The following is a 24,118-nucleotide window of genomic DNA, read 5'->3' on the forward strand; positions in this document are numbered from 1 at the left end:
TATTGTATGTATACCAACATTTTTTTTAGAGATTTATGCACGTTAAAGTGATTTTCGGAAGCGCGTCTATATGGGAGCTATGACTTATTATGGACCGATCGTAACAAAATTTGGTGACATGAATTTTGTATATTAAAAGATATTTGGAGCGGAATTTGTGGAGATACATATAAAAATTAAACATTTATGATCGATAAAGTCCAATTTCGGAAGGACATTTGTATGGGTACAGGGCTAAGTAATGAACCGATTTCAGCCAGTTTCAATAGGCTTGGTCCTTGGGCCGATCGAAATATCTTCGATTTGATCGAAATATCTTCAAAATTTCGAGCTGTACACTGCGCACAATGTTTACATGTACAGCCAGCCAGACGGACGGGCGGACATCGTTTAATCGACTCAGAGAGTGATTCTAAGTCGATCGGTATACTTTAAGGTGGGTGTTAGACTAATATTTTGGGGCGTTACAAACATCTGCACAAACGCATTATATCCTCCCCACTATGGTGGTGTAGGGTATAAATAGGCCAAAAATCGAGGTTGTCTTGGTTTTTGTCTTATATCTTAGCCATTTGTGGGCCGATTTTTTCGATTTTAAATAGCAACCGAGAGGGAAGAATTGCCGATATATTGATGTATGAATCATGTATGTAAGTTATTTGGGGGCTACGGAAAGTTAATTTCAACATACAGACGGACATGGCTATATCGACTTCGTTATCTATAACGATCCAGAATATATATACTTTGTGGGTTCGCAAATGAAAAATGTAGAAATTAAAAACGGAATGACATACTTATATATACCCTTGCCACTGATGGTGAAGGGTATACAAATTCCCGGAAATAAAATGATTTTTTTAATTTCCGGAAAAGGAAAAAGTCCGGGAAATTATGAACCTACTTCCACTCTGGCGGTGACCCGATTCATGTCTTCTCTAAATTTCCAAGAAATTCACATGAAGTTTTAATATTTTTCATAGAGTTTTGGTGAAAACCCAATTTTTTCAAAAAATTCTATCTGGAATACAGGGCTGGTTCCAGACATATACCATATAGATTTGGAATCTACTAGTCTCAGGCTACCACCACTCTGGCGGTGACCCGATTCATGTTTTCTCTAAATTTCTGAAAAATTCACTTGAAATTTGCAAAAAAAATTATATAATTAATTAATTTTTTAAAATTTAATTTGTTTATGTTTTTTATTGATTTGTTTCCATAAAATGCAACAATTTTATAATATTTATTGAAAAAATCTATTTTTACCGATTTAAAAACTAGTTTAACAGTGTTTGGAACGTATTTAACATAAATGTGGGACGTATTTAACTTCACACCCTTAAATGAAGTGCTGCCATTATTATAACCACCTTCAAAAAAGTTGGGGGTATATTGATTTCGTCATTCAGTTTTTAACATATCGCAATATTGGTTTCTCTGTTGAAAATATTTGTTTGTTATTGCAAATGAGCAATATCAATCCATGATTTCACCTAGCAAAAGTACCCTAGGAATACAACTTCATGAATATGTTGATTATGCGGCAATTCGGAAACATTTTTGCACAAATCAGATCTAAGCACTCTGAAATTATACTGTAAAGTAAGGTGAAAATCGGGCAACATTTGTCCTTAGTCCCCATACAAGGTCCCTCCAGGAAATCGCTTGAAAATTCAAAATTGATTTATAATAATTATAAATTTTAAAGGATATATGGGCGGTAGGCGGGTCCTTGCATCGATATTCTTGAAAATTATTTTTTTTTCTTAATTATACTATCAAACACTAACCTACCAAATTTAATCATTCTACGATCGCTCCTCTATTTTTGCTGATTCGATATATGGGAACAAAGGCGTGCCTTTGTAGCAAAAATTGCATTGTAGTCTGTCAAGTGTCTAAATTACTTTTATTGTATGAATTACAATTAAAAAGAAAATACCAGAATAATAAGTTAAATTCATAAATGACTAAAGGCACACCTTCCCCTCAATTAATTGTTTTTATTTTGCATTCAAAACATTTGGAAGATGTAATTATATGCAATTGTTAAATGCCAAATGTTATTTCTTGATTTCAATGGCTGGGAATTTCTTTTTTGCTTTTATCTAAGTGAAATAAAATAGTACACACGCAAACAATTTCGCCCCAAAATGTCCGCATTCCGGATGTTATAAATAAAGTCAAAGCTAAATTTAAATTTAAAATTGGGAGAATGTGAATGATTTTTTGCAGAGTCTGAAAGTAAATTTCTTTTGGTTGAAATAAACAAATATAATGAGTAAATGAAACAATAAGCTGTAAGGCAAAATGGTTATACTTTTTTTTTTAATAAAAATAATTTATTTAAGAAAATTTGCAAAAAAAAAAAGAGTTATTTAATTAAACTAAAGTACTAAAATTCAACTGGCTACATACAATTTGTTTTGTGTTCTTTACATGAGCAAATATTTATTTATTTATTTATACTATATATTTGTTGCAATATAAAACATAAATTCAATTCATTCATAAACATTTGAATACAATATATTGCTCTCTAGTACGCGTAGAAACTTTTCAAGGAGATGAAACCTTGACGCTTGTTTGGTTCCACACTTGAGCAAAATTTGTGTCTTTCTTTTTTCGATCGAAGCATGTGTCGTGTTGTTGTTTTGTTTTGGTGATGATAGTTGTTGTTTTTTGCGATGATTTTTTTTTTGCTCTCAAGTGCAGATTCTGATGGCACAATGCGGGCAGGATGGGACGGACGGTCGGGAAGCGTAAAACGAACAAACAAAATATATATATATTTGTGCAATTTTGCTACTTGGGAATATTTGTTTTTTTTTTCTATATTTTGTTTAAATTTCATGAACATGTCTAAAATAAAGAAATAAAAAGATACACCAATTAAATAAATACTTAAGCATAACAAAATAAAACATAAAATAAAAACGTAAGAACATAAAGCAATAACGTAACCAAACACGTAACGCAAACAGATTCAATACTGACGCTTACAAAAACTTGACTCAGACACACTTACAAGAAGACGTTTACAAAACCAGCATGACTTTCCCTCCTGACCTTTTCCATACATATGGTACCAAGTTGAAAAAGTCAGTAGGTATCTGGAATTTCCATCACATTTACTCTTCAAATATTTACATTTTACTGTTAAGTGTCCTAGAACAGTGGATAGAAATTGGCATCCTTTAGTATATCAAACGTATCCACAGGCGTAGTAACTATTGATGAAGTTCTTGATAAATTCGCGGAGGGACTACTAGCTGTTGTTGAGGAACTAGTTATATTATTGATTTCCTCTTTAGAATCCTGCCTTAACTCCTCTACAGATAGATTTATATTGCTATCTATGGAGGCCGGTGTTACACAAACACTATTCTGAGGACTGAGAGTGGAGAGTATATTAGCACACGATGACTCTGGTGTTATGACAGTGGAAACGGCTGGTATATCGTTTAAGGGCTCTGTATTATATTGCAACTCCTCCTCTTTGTTTTCAATGGGACTTTCGGCCACATTGGCCATAGTTTCCTTAACCTTCTTGCGTTTTTTCATTTTCTTGGGTCTGGCCGTTTCTTTTGCCATGTCCGTAAATTCTTCCATTATATCGCCTATAGGCTCAGCATAACCCACACTGCTGCGCGGTGAAAACAGCCCCAAAGAATCTTCATTTGTAACGCTACTTCTGGAACTGCGTCTTGAACGTGATTTGCGTTTGGGGGAATCCGTTTCCATTTGTATACTACTGCTGCGGCGATTGTACAGCTCATGATCGTAAACATCTTCATCTTCTCTATTCATGGTTTCCTCTAGGCTGTCTTTGGTTTCCTTATGTAATTTCTTTTTGGTTTTCTTTTTCTTAGGTTTCTCCACCTTTTCCTCTTGAACGTCTTCCTTCTTTAAAATCTCATTTTCGGGTTCCTCAATATCGGCATATTGCTGCTCCGTACAGATGGCTTCTCTCTCGGGACTGCGACTAAACAGTGTAACACTCTCTCCTCCTATACTGTATTTACGTACATCTATCTTCATATTATCTTGCTCCTCATTATCATTAAATTCTTCCCATTGTTTCTCGGCTTTATCTTTATCTTCATCATCTTGATTCTTTTCTTCGCCATCCAAATCCGCCAAAGTAACTTCCCTATCTTCCTTTACATCCTCGTCCTCGTCCAGCTTGAAATTTTTGCGCCAGTTATATTCCTTCTTTGGTTTATAATTCAAATCCACCTCTACATCATCCTCAATACACTTGGCCTGCAATACCGGACTGTAACCATAACGAGAGCGTAAACGAACTGATTGACGTGCCGTAACATTAGCATCGCCCAAATAACGCATTTCCGTTTCCTTACGTTCATTATCCAGGAATTGTGTATTAAATTCTATATTTTTGGGTTTTCTTTTAGCCTGGGTCTTAGACCACAGCAGATACTGTTCGTCGATGTCACTGCTCACGGACATTTGACTCAAAATACTGTCAAATTCCCTTAGAATACCAGACTGTTTGCGATTTTTAATAGCCTCATCATAAATTTGATCAATGGCAAAAGAATCCGAGTCATAGGGTGAATTACTTAAACCGCCCACGGCTCCCTCGTCCTCCTCGCTATGAACAAGTTCATTTGAGGGATTTTCGTTAATAAATATATCGTTAACATCTACCACACGATTCCAATCACTGGCTTCTCGACCTGCATAACGATCCATTTCACGTTCAGCCTCCTCACATTCGGAGGTTTCGTGATGGGACTCTTCTGCTGGACCACGTTCATTGAAATCGGAAATATCCTCATCAATTTCATCATCCACTTCAACAACTGTTTGTCTATCATCATCACTAGCATTGGAGTATTCTTCATCTTCATCAGCTGGTGCAATATTTTCCTCTATTTCAATATGATCACTTCCTGTCGACTCCGCAGTTTCCACTTCCGCTGACTGTTCACCCTTTGCTAGATATTTATCAACTTCCTCACTATAGAAATCTTCTCTAAGCCATGTACGAGAACCACTTCTGGTTCTCACCTCTACTTCTTCTATGAAAATATAATCATCAGTAGGATATTGTTCTACTGGCTGCTCTTGGGCCAAAGAAAATCTACGAAAGTGATGATATTCTTCTGGGTCTAAATCTGAATCCTCTTGCACAAAAACCTCTGGTTTTTGTATCAAAGCTGAATCAGAGGCTCTGCGTTCTTGATCAAAGAAATTAGCATTTAAATGACGGGAGAAATCTTGAAAATTCATGGAGGAACAAGCCACTTCATGCAGAACTTTGTCTTTTAATTCACGTTTTGCAACCTCCTGCTCAATGCCGGCCAATTCTTGGAGTTGAGATTCCTGCAAAGGAGAGCGACTTGCACTGCCTGATCTTCTAAATTCAGCGTTTCTGCGACGCATTTCTTCAAATTCCTCGGTTTTATCTACTGTTTGAACAACTTGTGTAGAACTTTGGAAACTACTGCTTAACATTTCCTCCTTAATGCGTATAGTATCCTCGATTTCATTGGTTAATGTTAGCTCTATTTCACAGGAACTTAAACGTTCGGTTTTAGGTATAGCACCTGTGCTTTTAGCTTCTTTGGATTCATGGCTACTACTGCTGCTGCTGCTTGAGGTAGTGGTTAATTCTTGCAATATTAAATCCTGAAGTTTACGTTTTTCTTCTGCCGCCTTGCTAGCCGTTTTAGAATCAATGGTCGAGGAAGAAGGCGATGGACTTTGAGAACGTTGGAAATGTGCTGCTTCCCTTCTCAAGGTCTCAAATTCACTACCCAAATCCATGGACTCTCCCACATAGGTGGAGCGTTTAAATCCCTTCTCCAGCCTTTCCTGTTTAATACGTTCTATATCCAGCATTTCCTCGGAAATAGTGCGATCATAGTCCGGTGTGGTGGGAGATTTCCTCAACAATTTGGCTCTTTCGGTTAAAGGCAAATCAGCCAACAAATCTTGACCTTGTTCCTCAGTAAGTTCATCATTATCTAAGATTAGAGGAGACAATGTTCTTAATTCCATTTCTTCCGAGGCGTATTTCAATTTTTCTAAAGCTTCTTCATCTAATTGTTTTTGGCGATTAGCTACAATCAATGACTCATGTTCTTCCGAGCTAATTGCAAGCGTTTTATTTTCAGAACCTTCCAAATTAAGCAAAACATGGAACTCGTCATACTCCTCGGGTTGGGGTGATACGGATCTAGATGGTGTATTGGAGCGATATGCTGCGAGTTCTATTTCGTCAGGTCGGGGCGGCAATGAATGTGATCGAGATCTGGAGTGTGAACGTGAGGGAGTCCTGGATCTTGAATGTCTGTCTCGGTTGCCTTGAAGTTCTGTTTCTTCGGATTTCTCAAATTCATAAACATATTCCACCGTTAGATCAGATGGTTCGGGCGTTTTAGCTCTCTGTGCCATGTCTGTTGCAGGCAAACGCATGGGACTCTTGGATGTGGATCTACTTCTAGCTACGCGAAGAGATTGTACTAATAAATCCATTTGTTCCCGGGAACAATCTTCATCTGCCGCTTTTGGTGATGCTCTTGATTCGGTTTCCGCAAAGTCAATAGATATGCTGGGAGCATTTAAAATTGCGGAGTGTTGCTCGGCATTCATTTCCTCAGTATGTTGAAATTGATAATAGCGAGTAGATTCAATTGTTTGACTGACATTTTCTGTCATTGTAACAGGCATGGGACTTTTCGATCTGCTACGAGCTGCCCTTAAGGATTGCACCAATAAATTCATTTTTTCCCTGGAGCAGTCATCATCTTCTTCTGGAGTTGACACAGATGCTTCATTTTGAGGTGATTCAATGGATATGGTTGGTGTGCTGACATTAACAATGTTTGTCTCCTCCGAACCTTCTATTTCATAAACATATTCCACCGTTATAGTTGGAGAATCAGGGGTTTGGGGCCGTTCTTCCAGTTGTTTTATGAATTCATCATTACGTTCTATTAATTTACTACGACGCTTTTCCAAGCCTTTACTCAAATTATCAGCTGTGGGCAGACGCATAGGACTTTTGGATCTAGTTCTGCCTCTATCTACTCGCAAAGATTGTACCAGAGAATCCATTTGTTCTCGAGAGCTATTGTCATTGTCTTCCTCAATTGTAGTAGTAGTGGTTATAATTGGATTTTGTTGTTGTGTATTAGTTTGTTGAGCTAATTCTTCTTCAGGCGTTAATTCGGGCAATAGTTTAGTTTCGATTAGTTTTTCTAAAATATCCTCATTGTGTTTGATCATTTTATAGCGTCTATTTTCCAAACTACGCTGTAAATTGCCGGGTGTAGGCAAGGGAGATTTGGAACGTGAGCGTGATCTACCAGCTTGCTGTAACCTTAAGCTGCTAACCAAGGCATTCATATCGCTATCAGTGGATTCAGTTACATCTGTGTCTGAAGGATTAGCTGCGGCAGCTACATCATCTATTATATTAACTAGAGGCACCAAACTAGCTTGATTAGTGCCTAACCGGTTTGCATCATCAGCCACATATTGCAGTTGGTGGTTTAAATCAACTTCAGCTTCCATGGATACATCTTCTTCCTTGACTTCATCATTTTCTATACTCTCTTCATTACCATTAATAGAGTCTATGAATTTAATAATATTTTCCTTTTTAAACTCATTACTCTCCAAGTCGCCAGTGTCATCATATATTTCCACAGAAGTTTTTTCTTTAATTTCCTTATTTGAATTTAACAATTCATAAGACACATCTTTGGGCAACGGTGTATTGGGTGCGGTATTAGCAGGCGAAGGATTTCTAGAAGTGGGTCTAGATCTTGAGGGATTCACTGAAGCTGTAAAATCGTAAAAATCACTTAAACCTTCCATTATCAGACCATGTTCATCACGCCATGGTCCATAATCCAAAGGGGTATGTACGCTTATGGTAGGTGTATTTAGCGCTGTGTTGGGAGTACTTTTATTCGTAGTATTGTTGGTTTCTTTCCAGCGTTCTTCGTATTGATCGATTTCTTCTATGCGTGGGCTACGTCGTAAGCGTGGCGAAGCAGAGGATCGTGCTGGTGAAGCTTCTCTCTCCGCTGTTTGGGAGGTTTGAAGCTAAGCATTTCAAAGCCAGGAAAAGCATATTTTATAAAGCGCATATAAATTAAAGGAGAACATTATTAAAAGCTTAGGTTTATAATATTAAAAGCTTAAGGTGAGTGATTGAATGGTAATGTACTGGGGTGGATAGTTAGGGCCATGTTAAAGCTCCTAATTTTTTTAGTTTATTGTTCAATTGTATGATATTAAGTTTTACTTTTAAGGTTAAAAACTAATCATTTCGTGAGTATTTTAAAAAACTTCTGATAGGCTGTTCACAACCTTGAGAGATTTATAATCATATTCTCAGAGTATATCAAGAAATAATGGATGAACGATTTTCCAAGGAATTGGGATAATGAGTCACTTCTTTGAAGCCAATTGAGATCCATATTAAAGAATGTTCAGGAATGTTTGTTCTCAAGGAACTATTTTTAAATATAAACAACAAATTTTCATGAGGAAGGAATACAGATATAGTTATCGGATCACTAAGGCGGGGCTTATCCAAGAAAACTAAAATTTAATTAAAATAAAATATCTAAAATTGAACATGGAATCATTAGTTGCCGTTTTATTTGACATAAAATCAAATGGAAGAATATCGGTGCTACGAACTAAGTCCCCAATGAACAAAGTCCCCAAAGGGCCCAACATTTTATATAGAAACAACCAACAACGAAATTTAGGGACTTAGTTCATTTTTTGGGGATTTATTTCATATCTAAAATTGTGTATTTAATTCATAATGAAATTAATCTGGAGTGTATCAAAAATTGGCTTCGCTCAGAAAAGTTGTTTGGCTTTGACGGCCTTTGGCCGGACGCAAAGATTTTCTCCTCTGGGTGTATCAAAAATTGGCTTCGCTTAGAGAAGTTGTTTTGCATTGCCGGCCTTCGGCTGGTAGCAAAGGTTTTCTCCTCTTTTCGCCCGGAAATAGTAAAGTTTTGCTGTACGGTTCATCCATATCATGGGACGATCATGTCTTAATGATAATCACACCTCAATTACTCAAAATTGATTCATTAAGAAATTGGAAATTCACCAGTCTTTTTATTAAAATGAATGTATTGAGCTCCAAAGAGATATGAGAAAAAAAGTTATTTGAGAAGAAAATTTATAAATATTTAGAAAAGTTTCCAATTTCCAGTGGAATATAATTGAAGCCATAACTCTAACATTATTTTTTAATAATTTAAGAAAATCTAAATAAAATGGAAACTGTCTCCAACCCTGAACCAGATGGGTTACTGCTAAATTTCATTCTAATTTTGACTCATGTTATCTTTATCAGCAGCCCCTCAGAAGTTTATAAAAGCCCTCCTCAAAGATTTGTTTAGTATATGTGTCAGAATTGAAAGGAAAAAACTTACATTTGTATTGTCACTTCGTGCCGTTTCTTCTTTAGCAGTAGCTTTGTCATCCGATTCTCCTTCCTAAGCACATCATAAAAAACAATTGCAATAAATTAACACATTCCACAAACTACTAAAACTCGAATTCAAAAACTTACCCTTGCAGTCCAACTAGCCGAATGTTTCTGCAACGCCGTCAAAGCCTCTTCATTCTGCATTCGAGTAGCTTCCTCAAAAGATGAAGCACTTGGCATATTGGTGGCTGTATCATAGGCCACATCTTCACTAGAAGTTGGCTTTTCAAATTCCATCTCCTCATCTATGGACACATTTTTCTCTCTTCTCCAGAATTCAGTTTGTTTATAATGTTCTGGCTTAACTTCGCCCCAAGGATCGCTTGTCTCCTCACCCAAACGTTCCAGCGAACTGCGTAAACTGTCATCAGCGTGTTTTGCATCTTTGGCGGGACTACGTTTGTGGCGTCGATGGTGACCCTTTACTTTCAAAGTGGGCTCATTGGTATAGCGTATGGGTGTAAATTCTGAATCAGCGGTGTCTTTCATCTCCTCTTCCTCCAGCGAGGTAAACATTTTCAATTCTTCGTCACGTGAGTGACGCGATTCACGCGATGAATTTGAACTGTTACTGGAGCGACGCTTTTTAAAGGCACGCCGACGTCCAGAGCCGTCTTCGCGCACAAGTGGTCGTTGCTTAATGCCATCTAGGGAACGTAAATAATCATCAGAGTATTGGAGGTTAGTTAAAGCGGTATCCTCACCATCGGGCTCTTGACGCTCTTGCTGGGGATATTGTGAGTCAGTACCCGTGGTTATTTCCTCCGAATGCTGTGTACTAAACGAGGACTGTTGACTGGAGGCGGGATCTATGGACGAGGCATCATCTGAAACGCCCGGAAATAGTAAAGTTTTGCTGCTAACCGAATAGGGTTCATCCATATCCTTCTGGGCCAATTGTGTCTTGACGGTATGATGCACAGACTCTCCATCCATTAGAGGTGACAAAGTTCTTTTTATGCAGGGCTCTTCTATGGCTGGCGTTTGAGGAGCACTATCTAGTGTTGTGGCAAATTCTCTTTTTTCCACGGCATCCAACATTTTGGCCTGTATCTCGGCCATTTCCTTTTCGGCCTCCATAAACAGTAAGGCATTTTCTTCGATGCGCTTTTGTTTGGCTTCCTGATCACGTTCGCGTTGTATTAGCCTAAGACTTTGCTCCTCCTCCGATTCCTCACCCAATTGCTCGCGGGCTTCTAGGATTTTTCTTAAAAGTTCTGCTTCTTTTTGTTCATTACCTTCATCCTGCGGAAGATCACGTTTCTTAATGGACTCTATGAGTTGTCGTTCTTTTTCGGTGAGTTCGGCTTCTTTTTCGGCTGCTCTCAGCTGTTCTTCCAAGCGGTGTTCGATGTCAAGAAGTTTTCTAGCAGCAGCCTCTGCTTCTTCGGCAGCTTGTTTTTCTTCATTGGCTTTTTCGATGGCCAGCAGGCGTCGTTCATTTTCTTCTTGTTCCTCCTGCTCTTCACGTTGTCGTTGTTCTTTTTCTCTTTGCTTTTCGGCTTCTTGTATTTTGCGGGCATTTTCTTCAGCTTCTAAACGAACACGTTCTCGTTCTTCTTCTTCCTCACGTTGCCTTTGTTCGGCCTCTCTTTGTTTTTCCGCTTCTGCTAGTTTGCGAGCACTTTCCTCAGCCTCCTCACGTTGCCTTTGTTCGGCCTCCTTTTGTTTTTCTTGTTCCGCCAATTTACGTGCCTGTTCTTCGGCTTCTCGGCGCTCTTGTTCTTCGCGCTGTCGTTTCTCTTTCTCTTTTTGTTCGGTCTCTTTTTTCATACGTTCTTCCTCTTCACGTTTACGTTGTTCCGCCTCTTTTTGCTTTTCGGCCTCCAGCAATTTGCGTGCCTGTTCTTCAGCTTCCTTTTTGGCCCGCTCTTCTTTCTCACGTTTCTGTTGTTCCTCTAACAACTTTTTAGCCTTTTCCGCTGCTTCCTGCTTAAGCTGGCGCTCATATTTAGCCTCAGCTTCAGCCAGTTCCTTACGCAATTGCTCGGCTATTTTCATTTGTTTAGCCAATTCCTTCTCCAACTCCTGACGCCTTAAATCGGATAATTCCTTGTCCTTCAACTGCTCTTTCAGTTGGTCTATCAGAGTTTGTTGGGCCTCCAAGCGGAAACCATCCTTATAGGGAACACCATCTTTCATTACTTGTGTTCCAGCCAGGGCTTCTTTGTTTTTGGCATCGGCCAGCTGGCGGCGCATGCTGTCTTGCAGTTGTGACACATTGTCGCCGTCCGTGTCATAACCGTCAGCGTCATGATTGAATGAGTAGTGATACAGATGACGTACGACATATAAAAATTCAATGGCACTTATATAGCCAATGACCAGTGTAAATACTAAATCACCAAATTCTGCAAATAATTCACCCATTTTCGTGCACTTTGTGTGTGTAAAATTGTTCTCGTTCCGTTTCGATTGATTTTGTGTGAAAGTGTGTTGCTTTTTTCTTCTTTTGATTTGCAAATTATTGCTGCAGTTGTAGATGTGCGATTTGATTTGAAATTTTTAACGCGTAATGAGAAAAATAAAACATTTGAAAATGTATTTTTTCGTTTTTCTTCTATGCAAATCTCACTTGCGTAATCGAATTCACTTTTTGTTTAGTAAGAATTTTAGTTAAACTGTTTTAAAATTATTAAACTAAAATTAACCGAGCTTTTTGCGTTACAAAACTGTTTACATTTGAGTGTTTCAAATACACTGTTTTGAGAATTTTTAAATATTTCTTTTTAATATTTTGCTTTATTTCAATTTCAATATTATATAAAATTCACCACGATTGTGTAATTCACCAAAAATTATACATTTTTTTAATGCAATCAATTAGCATTTAACGGCTCATTTCTTACACTGTCAAAAATATTTTTTTAATTAACATAATTTTAATGTTTTCTTTTTTTTGTACTATTGAATTTTGTATTTGAAAAAAATTCTGGAGATTTTTCAAGGTCTAGGCGAAATTTGTATGTGTTTTTTTTCAAGCAGCTACTCAAATACTGAATGAATTGGCTGGCTGGCTGGGTGGCTGGTAGGCAGACAACGACGACCACTTTGCGTTTAATTTTATTTTCGACAATATCAAGCAAAATAAAATGAAAAATTGATCAAACAATTTAAAGCAAAAAAAAAAAAAGAAAGTTCGTAGTTGTTTCGTGTTAATCGATCGATTTGCTACTAATCAAATCGTTGATAAATCGTTAAAATAATAGGGACTCTCGTTTTTTGTTTTGATATATTTTTTTTATTTCAATACTAAATGAGATGTGTGTGTTTGTTTGTGTCTTTCAATATTCTTAATAAGAAATTTAAAACACTGTCGAAATCATTTGCTATTAAACAATTTAAAAATAAAATTATTGTAAATAAAACAATTATGCGGCATCCAATAAATGAATCACGTAGTGAATCGATGAAACCGGTCAAAATTAAACAAATTAAATAGGTATTGAGTGATACCATAAGTCATTTGTCGTATTTTTTATTTTTAATTATTTATTTAAGCAATTTAAAAAAAAAGAAAATCAACACCGCGCACACCGTTTCGTTTAATTTTCAAGGTATAAACACCGTGTTTTCTCGCTGACAAATGCCAAAAAGAAAATCAAATGAAAATATTTTGGCTGCACCTTTTTCATGTATTTTTCTCACATAGAAATTTTGACGTTTGCGTTTTGCTTTTTTGTGTTTTGTTTTTTTGTGAAATTGTATTTTTGTTTATTTTTATTTCTTTAATAAAAAACCATTAAGTTTTATAGCGAAACAAAACAAAACAAACCAAGTCTATAGGCGAATATTTTCATATTTAATAAAAGTATACATATGTAAGTATGTAGAGAATAGAAGAATATTTGAATTTTCTTTACACATGCCTGAATATCCTCAATATATTGGCCCCGTTATATAGCCTAAAACTAAATTAAAAAAATAAAACAAGTAACATATATTCGGCTATGACGAATATTATACACCCTTCTCCTTGATCTACTTTAAAAGTGAAACCTTTGTTTTGAGTCTTTTTAAAGACTTTTTTTCATTTGAGGAGTCGCAGAGCAAAAGGTACTTTTTTGAAAATTTAAAAATTTTGGATAATTGATTTTTTCTAGAAGATTTCAACCCAAATATAATAAAAAAAATATCAAAAAATCAATTTGTAAAAAAAAATCGAAAAAGTACCTTTTGTTCTGTGGCTCCTCATTTGATATAACATTTGATATACATCGATTCACAAGTAGGGTTTTTAATTTCCCGACCTTTTTTGATTCCCGGGAATCGGGAAATTTTTTTCTACATTCCCGGGTACCCGGCTATTCCCGAAATATATAATGATACAGTAAATTAGGAATATTATAGCCAAATTTCACATAAAAACTTAGTGTTACAATTATTAATCAGAGCTTCGAATTAATTAATAAAATTTTAACTTAATTCAATAAGATCTCAATCCGTAATTGAAGAATGTCAGCCTTTTATTCCATAAATCCATTCCTAATATTTAATTTTTTAGATTCATTCCAAAGCCTTTGAATGATTAAATTTTTGTTAAATCAAATCATTTACAAAATTAATTGAAAAAATTGTCTTAAGACTTTTTGTACTAGATTTGAATTGAAGAAAAATTTCATCAATTAATAAATTTATGAAGCTATTTTGTTATGGATTTGAAGAAGAAATTTAAAGAAATTAGAATGATTCAATAAGAAATAAATTCTATAAATAATGAATTCACTTTTTAAATTTTCATTCGAAAAACCTCAAATAAATAATAGTAATCGGTCTATTATTGCCTAGATATAAGCAAAAAACTGTAAAAAACTTTTCACTGTTTTTTGGTGAAAAAAAAATGGAATTCTTACTTGTTTTCTATGTATTTTCGTTAGTTTTTAGTTCCCGACTAAAAATCCCGGGAATCGGGTAGTGAAAAATTGGCAAAATTCCCGAGAAATTTGTACCGGGAATTCCCGGGATAAAAACCCTATTCACAAGGTATCATGTCATATTGTCATAATGTTCTAATATTTCACGACTCTGCTGCTCGGCTTAACCGACTCATAGGCGTCATAGGTCGCAGGTCTCTGCTGGTTGGTTACGATAACACATATAAACATAGCTGTATTATTTTAGGACATTTTTTGATTGAAAGGCAATAACAACATTTTCAAATCATGAAATTTTCAAATCGTGAAATATTAGAACATTCTGACAATGTGACATGATGGGATACCTTGTGAATTGACCAATTGTCTATATACAGAACATACTATTAAAAATATATCCAAAAATTATGTAGTCTTGGTTTTTTGCTCATATCTCAGACATTTATTAACCCTTTTTTTTATTTTCAATACCAAAATTACCAAACGTATATTGATACCTGGCTCTGTAAAATATCTGGGGCATTTGTAAAGTTAATTTTCACTAACAGTCGGAGAGCAATATCGATACCGCCAAGGATCCAGAATATACTTTATGGAGTTTCAAATCAATATTTTGGAAATCACAAACCGAAGGACAAACTTATATCACCCAAATACCATTAATTGTGAGGGGCATAACAATACTATATGATCAAAAACGTCACTAGTGTGTTTCATTAACCCTCTAACCCGCAAACTTTAAAAACCAAAAAAAAAAGTTGACGAATAATTTTTTTTTTGGGTAATTATGAACAGCCATCAGAAACTAATTTGCAAATTATGTTTAGGAACCAGATGGAAAAAGGTGAAGAGTGCCTCAGGGCATTGTTGTCGGTTTAGGTGTAAAAATCAATAATTATGATACGATTTTATTGAAAAACCAATGAAAAAGAACTAATAAAAAATATTTCGAATAGATCGGGCAACTAAAGGTTAGTAAAACTTTGATTTTTTAAAAAAAAAAAATGACACACAAAATTTCACGTCTTAAATTATGACATCACTCACAAAACAGATGACAGAACAAAAACTAAAAGTCAGAATTAATGTCGACCTTCGAGAGAAATGTTAACAAATCTGTAACTAAAGTCACAGTTAAATTTAACAAAAAAAATATAATTAGTTTTTGAGATAATTGGTGTTTTGTAATGCATTCCTTGAGGCACTCTTGCCGGTTAGAGGGTTAAACACAACATTTGTTTACGTATTTCGTAGCAAACACATATTGGTTAAGGGTAAAGGATATTGTGAATCAGTCATCTGATCTGACCGCAAACATCCAAGATGTAGAATAGGGTTAATCAAGACTTGGTATTAATATAGCCATCGTGGGTTTGAAGCTCTTATTGAGGTATTACACAATGCCACAGAATCAAAATTGTTTGGTAATAAATCTGGCATATCTAAACAATATCAATTATGGATCCACAAATAAACGATTTTCAATTTAAAAACAAGTAAGAAAGTATGGTCGGTCAAGCCCGACCATATAATACCCTACACTAAGTAAAAGAGCAAAAAAAATTTTTCTTTTAAAATTTCAATAATTTATATTTTTGAGTGATTTTCGGAAGTGGGGTTATATGGGGGCTATGATCAATTATGGACCGATCACCATGAAATTAGGTCATGTGATTTATGTCTATATTAAAGTTAACTATGTTGAATTTTGTTTGTTTACCAACATTTTTAAGCGATTTATGCACGTTAAAGTGATTTTCGGAAGCGGGTCTATATGGGAGCTATGACTAATTATGGACCGATCGTAACAAAATTTGGTGACATGAATTTTGTGTATATAAAACTTATTTGGAGCGGAATTTGTGGAGATACATATATAAAGTAACATTTATGACCGATAAAGTCCAATTTCGGGAGGACATTCGTATGGGGGCTAGGTGAAATAGTGGACCGATTTCAGCCAGTTTCAATAGGCTTGGTCCTTGAGCCGAAAAAATAATATGTACCAAATTTGATCGAAATATCTTCAAAATTGCGACCTGTACTCTGCGCACAAGGTTTACATGGACAGCCAGCCAGCCAGCCAGCCAGCCAGCCAGCCAGCCAGCCAACCAGACGGACGGACGGACGGACGGACGGACATCGCTTAATCGACTCAGAAAGTGATTCTAAGTCGATCGGTATACTTTAAGGTGGGTGTTAGACTAATATTTTTGGGCGTTACAAACATCTGCACAAACGCATAATACCCTCCCCACTATGGTGGTGTAGGGTATAATTAAACAAGTAAGAGAGCTATATTCGGCCGAATCTTATATACCCTTCACCAAATTATACTTCGAAATACAAATTTTAAATATTTTTAGGTAAAAAAAATGTATTTTTTTTCTAACGTTGATTTTTTTAATTTTTTGGAAAATTTTTTTTCGAATTGTTATTTTTAAATGTTTTAAATTTAAATTCTTTTTTTAATTTAAAAAAAATTTAGTTTTTTAAATTTTTTTGATGAAACAAAATCGGGTTAAAAAATATTTTTTCCGATTTTGACCCATTGTGGGTCCAACTTACTATGGTCTTATATACGTCGTTGCAAAGGTCTTTGAAATATTTATCATTAGATATCCATATTGTCTATATTAATGACTTAGTAATCCAGATATATGTAGGTCAAAAATGGAAGTTGTCCTGGGTTTTTCCTCATATCTCAGCCATTTGTGTACCGATTTTGCTGATTTTTCTCGAAAGCATGTCTGACAGAATTATTGAAGATTTGGATCCCGAAGATATCTGGGGTCTTCAGAAAATTGATTTCAACAGACAGACGGAAAAGGCTTAATCGACTCAGCTATTGGATCCAGAATATATATACTTTATAGGGTCGGAAAATTATATTGTGGAAATTACAAACGGAATGACAAACTTATATATACCCTTCTCACGAAGGTGAAGGGTATAAAAATAGTGGTTTTTGTTGTTTTTTTGGGGGCTAAGAGATGACTTAACTCTTTGTTTATTAAAAAAATTTCTTTAAGAACATTGTTATATTTATGTTTTTCTGTAAGGTATCTTTATGGAGACCAATTTGGAATAAAAACCATGTCCTATTTTTCGAATAAGTCGACCCTACGACCTTCGAAATTTTACCTATTTTTTTATCAAAATTTAAAATCCCAAAGCTGGGATTAGAAAACGGAAAACAGCTTTGGAAACCTTGAAGTGTTCCCTATTTATCCCCAAGGAATTTTCCCAGAAGGAAATGTGGATCCTATGGGCAAAATTGTAATAAATAACATTTTTGGGATTTTCGCTCCAATTTTTAGGAATTGCGGGATTCTCTTTGACTTTTTGGGTAAATATTTTTGAAGGCAAAATGCATATAACTTGGAAATTATCAAGAGCTAGCCGAGCGCTTTCCAAAAATATAAAAATCTTTGAAACAAAAAAATGGCACGTGTTTAAAAATATTAAATTATGTCGAAGATACCCTACTTTGAGCCTCAATTGCGCCGCCCCAGGAGCATTTTAATAACATAAATTTTTAACGATCGGACCAGCCCTTTAGAAATGCCAGATTTATTTCCAAACAATTTTGATTCTGCCCCATGTGTATTGTGAATCTGTACTCGAACTGAGGCGCGATCAATGCCAGAAACATCATCCGATCTGGCCGGATACAGCCAAGATTTGGTGCCCAACGAATAGGGTTCATGCTGAATTTGTGAACATATTACCATGCAAGAAGCATATATACACTTTGTAAACATTTCCTCATCTATGTCACTTATTAAAGTATTGTGGATCTGTACCTGACCTGCGGCACGATCTATGGAAAAAGCATCATCTGATCTGGCTGGAAAGAGTCAAAGATTTGGTGTCAAACGAATACAATTCAGCCAAATACTGGGCCAGTACAATATAATGTTTAAGATTTTCATTCAATAAAGGATATATAAGTCCCTTTTCAACAAGATCTTCCACTACAGTTGTTTAAAGACGTGTTCCCCTACCCAATACTTCTATGTTTGTTGCTGGTTTATTTACGAGAATGTTTTTTTTTTCTATTTAAGTTTATGGTTTTTCTTTTCTTGGCATTTTCAAATCAAACTCAAAGTAAATAAATAATTATTTGCAAATAAATTTTTAAAATTGACCTTAAACACGCATTTAAAAGTATTAGAATTGTGTTTTTGATTTGCTTTGTATGTTTTTGTTTAATGCATTTTAATGTGCGAAACATAAATAAAAGCAAAGATTTTGGTTTTTATTCGTTTCAATTTAATTGGGTGCGGTGGTGAGTTTCTGTTTCAATTTCGCTAATTGCATTCAACATCACACTCTCGATTTTTTTTTTCTTTGATTTCTTTTTACAAATGTTCTTTTATTAATATTGTCATTAGTTTATTAATAAAAATTGTATAAACATTTCGCTTATTAATACTGAAATATTTCACATTTTGTTTTCTGCACCAAAAATTTTGCATTGTCTTGACATTCATAAAAATATTTCCTTTATTAGTGCTTTTATATTTCATTTAATTTTGTTTGTAGGAGATGTGTTTTGACATCATCATTAATTTTATTTAAATAATAACAATAGCAGAAAATAGAAACATTGGACAAATACTTAAAATATTTAAAATAAATTTATTTTGTTCTTTATGTGTGAAATCCTGGTAGTATTAACAAAATATTTTAGATCTAATTATATACGCATTAGGGTTTGCGGAAATTGAAAATGTTGTTGATTTTGGGAATTTGAAATTCCTTTATTTATAACTGATTTTTTTTAGATCAATGGCATTACATTGTTTGCCATTTTTTATTTTCAAATACCGAAATTCCTTAAACGGGGAAAATGTGTTTCAAAAACTGAGTTTCTTTTATAAAAGTGCCCACTGTGACGATATTTGCCATATGATAGTTAAAACACTTTTCATGTAATTCATTCAAATATAGGACTATACAATTTTGGAACCTTTTCGAGGATCAGTGCTTTGTGTTTTTAGAATTATTTACTTAAACCTAATTTAATTATCTAAAAAATGAAAAATTATCGAGCAAAATAAAAAAATAAATAAATAAAAGCAAATATCTCTTGAACTAAAAGAGATATTTGATATTTTTAAATACTTGTTTTCTTCCCAAGGACTATTTATATTTTAAATTTCAGCTCATTCTGATGATAAATGGATTTTTGATAATTTTTTTATAAAATGTGAGACCCTAGGTGGCGTGTAATTATGTTAATTAAGCGTAAAAACCTTTATTTACAACTGTGGTGACTTTGGTGATCCCCACTACAAAAATTTTCGTAAAATATTTTAATTCTTATGTATATGTCCTTTTTGAAAGGACTTTTTTTGATTTTCTCGAAAAAGGGTCAAATTGACCCCTAAAGAGTGGAGATAGAGGGTTAATATCAAAAATTCCACTATATAACTCTGATAATAAGAATTCTCTCAGACATTAACTTACACCAACAAATTAAAACTTTCACCCGCTGTAGAAAAAAACTCAGACCAGCTGGACTATAAGTTTATTCTACAAAAATTCTCTACTCAACATGCCCTTTCAGATTTATATTCTGTTCCAATCAAAAAGTCTTAATTTCTTGGACAGTGTTATTTGAATTTTAGTTTTTTTAATATTTTTTTTTATTGAAAAATTAATAATTTCGCATATATTTACATTATTTCATCGTGAGAGAGATGGTTTTTGCGGTTCAGTAGTGGTGATTTTGACACGGCAGACAAAGATCGCCCAGGTCAGCCAAAAAAGTTTCAAGACCAAGAATTGGAGCTTGCAAAATCATTGGAAGCTACTCAATCACCCCCATCGCGAATCAATATTTCACATGAAATATTTATCCTTTTTCCATTATTCGTTCATAAATTTTGTTCACGTGAAAAAATTCCCCATGTTGTGAAATTTTTAGAAGAAATTTTGTAAACAATAAACAGCTGTTACGAACAAAATCGACTATTGTGAATGAAAAGTTTAGGGGAATATCACTCTATCAATACTCAATAAACGTTAGTAAGTTTTATACATTTTTTATTACTTTTTTTTGGGAATATTGTGTAAATTTACACTCTTTACAAATTGTTGACATTATGTAAAGAATTATAATTAATAAAAGATAGTAGTTTTATAAAATTTTTTTTTAAATTTTCTCAATTTATAAACATTGTGTATAGAACTATACTCAATAAACGCTAGTAAGTTTTATATTTATGCCCTTCACCTTCGTGAGAAGGGTATATACAATTAAGACAAATTTAAGACAAATAGTTGAATTTTTTTCATCAACTGAATTTTAAGTGCGTTAGAGCCAAAATAAAAGGACCTCTAAGGGTATGCAATTTATTATTAATGTTTCGAGTTTCTCAAAAATGTTTGGAAAAATCGGTAAAACATATATGGACAAAGATATGTGGAAATACGTTGACCCACCTCAGCGAACATCCGCTGTTAATAACATGATATGACCGAAACTAATGGAACTAAAAATACGAAATTTGGTCCGAATATTTTATAATAATAAAAATATAATGATATAAATGTGAGAAAATATGTTTATTTAAAAAAAAAATTTTGGTCAAGTTGTAGAAAAATTTTATGTGTTCATGGTGATTATGTATAAATTGACACATTCGAATAAAACACACCTGTGTGTTAAAACAGTCCTCATGCATACATATTTGTGGAAATATTTGAACAAATAATTGACAACTACATGGAATTTAGCAAACAATTTTTGTCTTAAATTCCTGGCCACCACTGTATAAGTTTGTCATTCCGTTTGTAATTTCTACATTTTTCATTTCCGACCCTATAAAGTATATATATTCTGGATCCTTATAGATAGCGGAGTCGATTAAGTCATGTCCGTCTGTCTGTTGAAATCAATTTTCTGAAGACCCCAGATATCTTCGGAATCCAAATCTTCAATAATTCTGTCAGACATGCTTTCGAGAAGTTTGCTATTTAAAATCAGCAAAATCGGTCCATAAATAACGGAGATATGAGCAAAAAACCGGGACAACCTCGATTGTTGACCTATTTTTGATCTATATCTGGATTATTAAGGGCCGTTTTCCCATTAGGTAATTATCTTTTTTCCCAACGAAAAACTGCAGACTAAAGAAATTTGGTTTTCTCAATGTCTCATTTGCTTCTATTCTGTCGCAAAGCTAACCCGACCTCATCTGCCAATTATTTATTTATCGTATACATAGATAAATTCAATCAGCTGACTGCTGTTCATAGTTTGTATGTGTTTGTGTTTTTGTAAAGGAAATTAAATAGATTTTATAAAAACAAAAGTTTAATAGAGGAATTAACATTAATTTGATGGAGGATGAACACGAAGAACATGAGTTCCAAGTGAATGCTGAAAAATTTAATCATGCCAGGCCTAACTACCTGGCAGACATGGAGGATAATGAATATTTCAAAAGATTCCGGCTGTCGATGGCCACGTTAAACAGCTGATTTATGTAAACATGTTGTCAATTGAAGGCAGGGTTCGCAACTTTCACATATATTTTGAGAGGTATTGCCAACTGAAAATAATCTTTTTTGTCGGTATATTGAGAAAAACAAAATTGTTAACGGACAGTTTATCGGCCTAATAAATTTATGTCGACATTTAGTAACAGGCAGTTTGTCGATACATTGAGAAAACGGGCCTAAGTCATTAATATAGACAATATGGATATCTAATGATAGATATTTCAAAGTCCATTGCAACGATGTAGATAAGGCTATAATAAGTTGGACCTACAATGGGTCAAAATCGGGAAAAATATTTTTTAACCCGAATTTTTTTCCATCAAAAAATTTTTTTGTCATACATTTTTTTTTCAAAAAAAAAAAAAAATTAGAAAATGTTTTTTAAAAAATTTTGAAAAAACTTATTTTAAATAAAATTAAAAAACAATTTCAAAAAAAAAATTTTTTGAAAAACAATTCAAAAAAATTAAATTTTGTTTACCTAAAAATATTTAAAAAAATTTATTTTAAAGTATAATTTGGTGAAGGGTATATAAGATTCGGCACAGCAAATCTAGCTCTCTTACTTGTTTTTATTACTTTTTTTCGGAATTTTGTGTAAATTTACACTCTTTAAAAATTGTTGACATTATGTAAATAACAATATTTAATAAAAGATAGTAGTTTTATAAAAAAATTATAAAATTTTTATCAATTTATTGAAAATTTACATTGTTTACATTATGTAGAGAATTCTATTTAATTGACAATAGTAAGTTTTATAAATTTTTTATTATATTTTTGTTAATTTAGCAAAACTGGTCAATGTTTTATACTGTATTATAATCATTTTTATGTCATTTATATTTATTCCTTAATTTTGTTAGAATTTATATTATTTACCCGATACTGACCTTGGGTAAACAATTAAAATTCATAACTGTTACTGAGTTTTGTTTACTTTTTAATGAAAATATTGGCAATTTTGCAAAATTTACCTTGTCTAGCTATGTTTGACACAGTGTAGAAATTATAATTGGCGCTTAATATTGAGTTTTTTCTGTTTTTTTTATGAATGTTTACACTGAAAATAGTTTCATTTGATTAATCTGCCTTTCAGAAACAGCTCAGACTTCAAACTATTTAATTCACTTTATCACTTTTTTAAGATCATGTATTTAAAATTTGTCTTTTATTTGAAATATTTAAATATTGTAGTTTTATTACTTACGGCACAAATAATAATCACACATTTTCCCAGCAAAATCAAAAAAATTTAGATAAAATTCCTTTTTAAAATAACAAAAATTTCAACTTTACACAACAACTACACATAGTGAAATGAATCAACTAACGGTATTGCCTTTAGTTGATTTCCGCTTCCGCTTTTGTGATACAATGAATGAACAATAATAAAAAAAAAACGGAAAAATAGAAAACTGAGAAGAACTAACAACTGACATGTAAAACTGAATCCACCTTAACATTAATTGTATTTAAAGTAATCAAAGTTCAATGTCGGTATGATAAAAAGAAAATAGAAAAAGTAAATATGTGTTAAAGTGGCCAGGAATGATGACACATGAATTGCTGTTGGCCACTCCTAAATACGAAGGAATAAAACGTTTAAACAAGAATTTCATGTTTTAAAATAGTAAATATTACATTGATAGCTAAAATGCATTATAAGAAATTAGATTTTCTTAAACAGAAAACCATTTCTTCATACCTATAAATAATTAGCCAATATTTGATTTTAAAGCTAAAGTATTGTAATAAAACTGAAATGTCATGCTAGTGGTCAATAAGGGCTAATCAGTTTTTGTTAAAAGAAAAACATTCTTGAGGAAATTAAATAAAGAATCGCGTGATTTTATATTTATAGTGCATTAGGACATCATCACTTAGTTTTTCTAATACTCTTCACCTTATGTCTTAAAGTTATGTCATCATTTTGTAGAAACTTACCTCATCACAGCCTGCACAACGAGGTTTTAATAGTTCTGCATAATGACGTTCACAATAGATTTTATCCTCATGAACACAGTATGTTAAATCGACCAGCAATTCATTGCAAGTGTTGCAAGTAAAACAGCGTGGATGCCACATAACACTCTCCACAAACTTGGGAGCGGCCACAACCATTTCGCCCACACTTATCTCGCCATCACAATGGGCACAGTGCTCATCATAAGGGGCATCTTTGACATAACCTTTAAAAGTTTTATAAAAAATCTCATATTAAAAT

At 33.8% G+C, this 24,118-nt stretch overlaps 1 protein-coding gene across 4 annotated transcripts in view; it reads right to left on the bottom strand.

Annotated features, from left to right (window-relative positions):
- Positions 1-24,118, bottom strand: part of Lmpt (Limpet) — a 335,549-nt gene that overhangs the window by 87,748 nt on the left and 223,683 nt on the right. For 2 of the 4 annotated variants that reach the window (XM_065502735.1, XM_065502736.1), the window contains one exon: positions 23,839-24,083. In XM_065502735.1, the coding sequence (XP_065358807.1) occupies positions 23,839-24,083 (245 nt within the window). Of the gene's footprint in view, positions 1-2,317; positions 2,866-3,153; positions 8,089-9,446; positions 9,510-9,586; positions 13,142-23,838; positions 24,084-24,118 lie in introns of those variants that run through there. The other 2 variants (XM_065502733.1, XM_065502734.1) reach the window with 2 other exon arrangements.

Source organism: Calliphora vicina, chromosome 3 (assembly GCF_958450345.1).
Source record: "Calliphora vicina chromosome 3, idCalVici1.1, whole genome shotgun sequence".
Classification (NCBI taxonomy): domain Eukaryota; kingdom Metazoa; phylum Arthropoda; class Insecta; order Diptera; family Calliphoridae; genus Calliphora; species Calliphora vicina.